We start from the raw sequence: 7,711 nt of genomic DNA on the forward strand, positions 1-7,711 counted from the left end.
ATATATACGACAGGCTTCTTTCAGTTTCTGTCTACCAAATCCACTCACAAGGCTTTGGTCGGCCCGAGGCTATAGTAGAAGACACTTGCCCAAGACACCACACAGTAGGAATGAACCTGGAACCATGTGGTTGGTAAGCAAGCTACTTACCACACAGCCACTCCTGCGCATTGATTTTCTACATATTCTGCAATACTTCATACGAAATACAACACTCATCTTATATAGTTTAAATACTCATAATTTTGAAATATAATTACTCTTATATTTATTGATTTTTAAAGAAAATTTGAAAACATGTTATAATTCTCTAAAGCTGACAGTCTTGTTAGACTCCTATAAAGTAGTCAGTGGTATAACAATTGTACTTATAAGACTGTATACAATGGTATAACAATAACACTACAACGATAAAACAATAGTGTTACTAAGACTGCACTGGCTGATAAAAATTAACAAATGAACTTACCTGTTGTTTTTTAGACGGGTAACCTTCTTCATAAAATGCAAAATAAGGAGGTTCATCCACATTGTAATCATAACACCATTCCAAGAAGTGATTGCCAAGATCAAATCCCCTGCAAAAATAACCAAATATATATATGTGTGTTTATGTAAGTTGCCTCAGAGTCCATAAGTCAGGAAAAAATGCACTTGTATATCTGACAATAGAGTGAGTCTATTATCCGAAGTGTACAGTATCATATAATCCATTACAGCTGATCTTACCAATCAGTTTTGCACTAGAGATTCAACTGAGTGTTATAGGTAACAATCTGATTATGTAACCCTGCCCTCAACAGAGGTAGCCATTATCCTCTGATGAGTGTAGGGTTACATAATCAGATTGTTACCTAACACTCAGTTGAATCGCTAGTGCAAAACCAATTGGTAAGATCGGCCATAATGAATATATAATACTGTCCATTTTGGATAATATATATTATGACTTGCCATTCATACATGCAGATCAATATAAATATAAATTATTTACATTATTTACATTTGACAGATATTTGTCCTACTCTTGTTTGTTATTAACACAACGTTTCAGCTGATACACCCTCCAGCCTTCATCAGGTGTCTTGGGGAAATTTCAAACCTGGGTTCTCATTCCTAAGGTATTTTTCAATGTTATTATTATTAATATTATTATTCAGGTCACTGCCTGGAATCGAACTAGGGGCATATGGCATAGTGGTTAAGAGTGAGGGCTACTAATCCCAAGATTCCGAGTTCAATTCCAAGCAGCGACTTGAATAATAATAATAATAATAATAACATTGAAAAATACCTTAGGAATGAGAACCTAGGTTCGAAGTTTTCCAGACTTAAAACAAAACCAAAACACAAGTACTAGGGTCGATTTATTGGCTAAAACCCTCGAAGGTGGTGCCGTAGCATAGCCACACTCCAATGATCAAAACAAGTAAAAGATAAACAACACACACACAACACATACCTATAATTGTAAGCACAATACTCCCAATCAATGACTGTTAGCTTCTTTAGTGGATCAGTACAGGAGTCGAGAATTAATACATTTCCTGCAAGAGAAACAAAATGGGAAAAAAGACAGTTTTAATTTGGTGTTTTTAAAAAATGTTGATATGTTCAATAATAAGAGTCTTCTAAATATTTTGCTATCTTAGTGGTTGCAATCAGTAATAATGCATGCATTAAAATTTCTAGTCAATAATGTACCAGATTTGATAAAAATAGATGTGTCTGACAAAAGTTTTCCCTCCCGCTCTCAACACGAAAATGCTCCTGACTTTAGTTAAGAGTCAACCAATTTTGTGGCTTTTTTGACTGTCTCAGTTTACAAGTTCTGACAGTCATTACATTTCCTTTTATTGTAATTAGGTTAGATAGGACTTAGAATCAAAGATAAGACCAACTTATTTAGGTAAAATAGTATTTCTGAAACTAAAATAATTTACACAACAGAGAGGTGTCAAAAGTCATTCTGTCACCAGAATGAGACTTCAGGGAGACTACACTTTCATAATTCAAAGGTCATTAAGAACAGCATTAAGATGATGGTATGTCACACTGGCTAAATGAACAAAACATTAACACCAAGCTAAGTAAAACCGTGGTTAGTGCCAGTGACATGTAAAAGGCACCTGCTAAATGATGGCAGTGATGATCAAATATTGAATTGAAAAATTACAAATTTCACTGTTAGAGGTACAGTGTTATGTCCAGAGTAAGGTTCTGAATACCTTCCCCACTTACAGAGTATCTAGGAGGCCATTCAGTATTCCTAGTGATAGCAGCCAATCTCCTCTAAATCATACTTTACTTTCTTAAAAGAAGAAAAACATACAAGATAGCATAGTCCTAGACACACAATATCTGAAGAGAAGGTGGGATATTTTTCAACTAGAATGTCTTTAATCAGAGGCCCACTAGATCAGGGCTGACCCGGGACCAACAATAACAAAAAAAAAAAAAAAGAAAAGAAAAATGTGGCAGTACTGGTGCAAGTAAGTAAAGTAGGGGAACAAGTTATGGGGTATTAGTGTTGATGTAACAGGAAACTAATGAATGATTTTCAAGTAAAAGATCTCCTTTTTATGAATAATATAGATGAAGCTCAAAATAATTAAATGGTGCTACCAGTAAGATAGATTCAGTTGAGACAAGAATTGGTATCAGAAATTGAAAAATGTTATACAATATAGCATCATCAAGAATCCTACTGGCAGTTGAATGATAAGATCAAACAGTTGCATTTTCAAAAAAATATAGAGTAGTTTAGACTATATTTTATAAAGTAGTGTAGCTGAGTTCAATATACAGGAAGTACAGTAGATAGATATGATAGTTAAAGAGCATTTTGCTATCAAAAACTGTTCAATCGTTAATCTACCAAAAGGCAGATGATAAATATATTCAAAAATATTTCATCTCTGAAGATGCAGTTAACAGTTTTAAAAATTATATTTGAATAAACAAAAGTCATTTTAGATAAGTATAGATTTTAGATAGTCATATTGACTCTAATAATCATGGATGTATATTTGATGGAGATTTTTTTGTGGTCAAAGATATCCACCAGGTAGACATTCGATATGTGAGGAGTTTAATACAAAGTAGGCAGAAATAAGAACCAGATTTTATATTCAATAGAAAGACAAGCTAAGATGATTATGGTTTAAGGCTGGAGTAGCTTGATCTGGTGCCAATTTGTTATGGTGAAATTGGTTGGGGGAATATAAAGATTCTGTTTAGAAAAACAATGAAATACTAATAGCAGATTTGAACTCATTAGTCATTAACAGGTAGTCCAATGCTCTATCTACTGAGCCATTTCACCTTCAATACAAAAAGTGATTGATATGTTATTATCATCTAAGTTGCTAACTGACAGCTAGGTGATTTCTGAACAAATGCATGGAATATAAGGTACAAATTGAGGAACTTTATGACCAATAATGAATAGAAACTCCAATATAATATTGGAATTTCTATTCATTATCGGTCAAATAACCTCAACTGGAAAGTTCAGAGGAAAACAAGAGACAAATACTTCAGGGTCAAAATTTCTATATTGTAAGGTACCAACAAAACATGTATATATCTATACTGAATTGTGCCATAAAATATGGTGATATCAATATTGTAGGATGCTACCAAAACAGAGATATCTACACTGCAGAGTACCACAAACAAGGTACTGTAAGGTACCAATGAAACATATCTACTGCATGGTATTGTGCTACACAACATAGGGATAATGATAGTAGAGGATGTTACCAAATCAGAGATATCTCTACTGAAATAAACAATGTAGCCATAGAATTTGAAACTAGACTCAGCCTCTGAAAACAGAATCTAAATCCTCACTATGAATGGTCTTCTATTTCTACTTTGTTTCCTAATTGTTGTTGTTGGTACTCTGTCGCTTATGACGTCGAGGGTTTCAGTTGATCCGATCAACGGAACAGCCTGCTCATGAAATTAACGTGCAAGTGGCTGAGCACTCCACAGACACGTGTACCCTTAATGTAGTTCTCAGGGATATTCAGCGTGACACAATGTGACAAGGCTAACCCTTTGAATTACAGGCACAACAGAAACAGGAAGTAAGAATGAGAGAAAGTTGTGGTGAGAGAGTACAGCAGAGTCCGCCACCATCCCCTGCCGGAGCCTCGTGGAGCTTTAGGTGTTTTCGCTCAATAAACACTCACAACGCCCGGTCTGGGAATCGAAACCGCGATCCTATGACCGCGAGTCCGCTGCCCTAACCACTGGGCCATTGCGCCTCCACTGTTTCCTAATAACTATGAGGAGAAAGGACATATCGGTAGCCTTATTAAGGCTTTCTACAATCAGGTTAGATTTGAGTGAGAAATTAATACCAAAGTTGAAAAATTGGAATGCATTGTTTTAGAGATCCACAGAGACATAAGGATGACTATATAATGTGTAATGCAGAGGTAAAATATAGAAACACAGTAGAAATGGTAAAAAGCAGAAAGCTGGGTATATTGTACAAGTTCCAGTGGAGAAAGTGCAGCAGACAAGGCCTGAAGAATTAGTATACAGGGTCAACAGAAAGGAAAGAATCACTGAAGTAACTCCTGTTTAAGAACTTCAATGAAATCATCTTTGTATCTAGACTATTGCATTCTTTAGATTTTTGAAATGAACTTGAAAGAATGAAATAGTTTAGATGATCATAACATCCAATGTGTTATTGTTACACAGCAAAACATTTCATAGACTTCATGCTCCAACCAAATACAGTATAGAAAAGTCAACTCATGGAGAAGATGGTTATACAGATGAGACATAATAAATGAATAAAGTAGAAATAGAGAAGTAGATGGTGAAGGTGCATGGCTTAGTGGTTAGGATGGCAGACTCCTGATCATAAGATTGTGGTTTCAATTCCTGAACTGGGCAATGATTTGTGTTCTTCAGTAAAACACTTCATTTTACATTGTACCAGCCCACTCAGTTGGCAAAAAAATATGTAATTCTATGACAGACCAATGTCCCATCCATGGAGGAATATATACATCAAAGAAACCAAAAAACAGGCCCTATGCTCCTTACAGAGTAATATGGATTAGCCATAGAAATAGGTGGCAGAAACTATAGGGATTCAAAAGAGGAAAGATGTGCTATTTGAACACTGGTTACAATAGTTTTTTTTTGTATTTTGTATCAAAGAAAAATTTCTTAAATTATCCTACAAGAATATTTTATCCTAAAAAAAAGAAGAAAAACTGAAGTAAACTAAAATCAATCTTAATTTTTTAGAAAAGTATTCTGTCAATGCAAACTGAAAAATATATAACACCTTGTCTTGCTCTACTTAACTAATAATAAATGATATTGCATGTAAGACAATGTGAGTTAGGACTCACTATATTAATTTATATTACAATGTTTGAAATGTTCATTTGATATAATTTATAAAGATACAACAGAGAAATACTGGAATGGTTTGCCTCAGAAGATGGCTATTTGATTTTAAAAAGTGTGTGGTGTTTTTGTCTTGTTAGTGGAAATTTGTTGTATTGAAAACAAATACTTCTGATACTAACTGTTGCTAAATAAAAATAATGTTTTCAGAATATCTAGAGAATTATTTTCAAAAATGATTTTCTCAAATTTTGTATATAAATGTTTGTTTACCACAACAGTGTAGGTTTTAGGAAGCAGTGTTGATCTAATTCAAATAGAAGATTTTTGTAGCTGTTTTTGATTTTTTCTTTATTTTTTTTTCAGTTCTAATGTGAGTGAAATAACATTTGAAAACAAATTTTAGACGAAAGTAATTAGAAATTGTTAAAGCTCTCAGTGTTCAAAATAATGGTAAAAGGAAGTTACCAACCGTGAAACCCTCCTCCCAAAGATGTCAGCTCTTCAACTCCTGAGAATAAGACACTGGGCTTCCGAAATCCCCAATGAATGATTAAGGAAAATCACTAGAACCACCAGGATAAAATGCTTCTGTGAAATGCAACATATGAAATATATAGCTCATGTTACCTACCTAGGGAATTTATGTTTACAAACAAATTCTTTTTGCCCCATCAGAGAAAAAATTTGCTGTTTGTGGGAAAAGATCTTCAGCCGTCTTCAAAAAGTATATCATGAGGAAGACAGCATTCTGGTAACTATTTGGTTACAAGAATATAATGTTTAAATTGCAATCAAATAGAAACTTTTTTTTTAAAAAAAAAACAACAATGCTTTTCCTTTCTAAAGAGATGAAGATGATGCTGATAACAGTGACCAACCAGATTCTAAATATGGAACAGCAGCAGAATATTCTTATATGTTTTGGATCCTGAAAGAGATGCTATTATTTGGATGGCCCAAAAGACCATGCTAATTTACACACAACAGCAAATTTATGTAACATCTGTGTATAAGGGAGATGAAAATTCTCTCTTCTGAGCTGACTTTTGTTTTTCCTTAGATGATAACAAGAGCCTCCTCAATACATTCCGCCTGTATTTTTTTTTTTTTTTGTAAAACATCATCTCTTTCAAAGACAGCAGAGATGTATTTTTTCTCTAAAGATTAAACCAATGTAAATAATTGTGTACCATGGAATCTTTGAACAAGAGTAATGTTAGAATATCAGGTTGGTTAGTTATAGAGAGTATTGAAACATGAAACATGTTCAAAACAAAGAAACAGTGACTTGTGATATTTTATAAAGATTTCAGTCTTTTTTTTGTGATAAAAGCGGGTAAAACAGAAATTGGAAAATAAACATAATATATAAAGACATCAATTTCAACAACAAAAATCTCCTGACAGAAAACTGGACATTATTTAAAAGGAAATAAACAAAATCAAAACACATATATCTATAACAGTGAATAACAAAACCAAAGGAAAAGCTGTAGAAATATTTGTTGCATTGAATAGTCACACATAAGCACAAGCACTTTTTCTGAAAAAACAGTCACTGTTTCTTGGAGCAAGCTTTACAGTTCAAAGCCAATGGCAAGCTTTTCTAAGTACAGGCTTCGGATGTCAGAGGTATTTCATAATTAAATCTTTTTGACATTGGAGATATGCTTTTTATTTTTTATATGGGTTATAACAAAAGTGTTAGCTATATTAAAAAGCGTGATAAAAGACTAGAAAGATGATTAATATTACCTTCTTGTAAATCATTGTGACAAAACACTACAGGTGAGTTCACTTTTTCAAGGCTGTCCCTGAAACAGTGAGAAAAGATAACATTGAAATGCTTTTCAAATGAGGTAAATATCAGTTTCAAATATGGGCACAAGGCCAGCAATTTCAGGGGATGGGGTAAGTGATTACGTCACCCCCCCCCCGTGCTCAAATGGTACTTATTTCATCACCTCTGAAAGGTTGACAACACAGGATGTGAAGACAGACAAAATGCTGCAAAGCATTTATGCCTGGAATGCTAATGATTCTATCTTACTGTCTTCCAAATATCTCTCAAAGAACTTAAATATGGAAACTTAGATTTAAAAAATAGAAACAAAAAAAACAAAAACAATAATGTCAGAAATAAAAGTTAATAAATAATGTGTGGTAACAAGTTTGCTTCCTAACCACATGGTTCCGGGTTCAGTCCCACTGCGTGGCACCTTGGGCAAGTGTCTTCTACTATAGCCTCAGGTCAATCAAAGCCTTCTGAGTGGATTTGGTAGATGGAAACTGAAAGAAGCTCATAATGTACACAAATATATATATA

At 33.7% G+C, this 7,711-nt stretch overlaps 1 protein-coding gene across 1 annotated transcript in view; it reads right to left on the minus strand.

Moving 5' to 3' along the window:
* The window catches only part of LOC106869288 (choline kinase alpha), a 53,642-nt gene that overhangs the window by 5,754 nt on the left and 40,177 nt on the right, over positions 1-7,711 (minus strand). The window contains exons 5-7 of the mRNA XM_052971914.1: positions 7,141-7,199; positions 1,463-1,547; positions 470-578 (exon numbers count right to left, since the gene is read on the minus strand). Coding sequence (XP_052827874.1) covers positions 470-578; positions 1,463-1,547; positions 7,141-7,199 — 253 coding nt within the window. The remainder of the gene's footprint in view (positions 1-469; positions 579-1,462; positions 1,548-7,140; positions 7,200-7,711) is intronic.

The sequence above is a fragment of the Octopus bimaculoides genome, chromosome 11 (assembly GCF_001194135.2).
Source record: "Octopus bimaculoides isolate UCB-OBI-ISO-001 chromosome 11, ASM119413v2, whole genome shotgun sequence".
Lineage (NCBI taxonomy): Eukaryota > Metazoa > Mollusca > Cephalopoda > Octopoda > Octopodidae > Octopus > Octopus bimaculoides.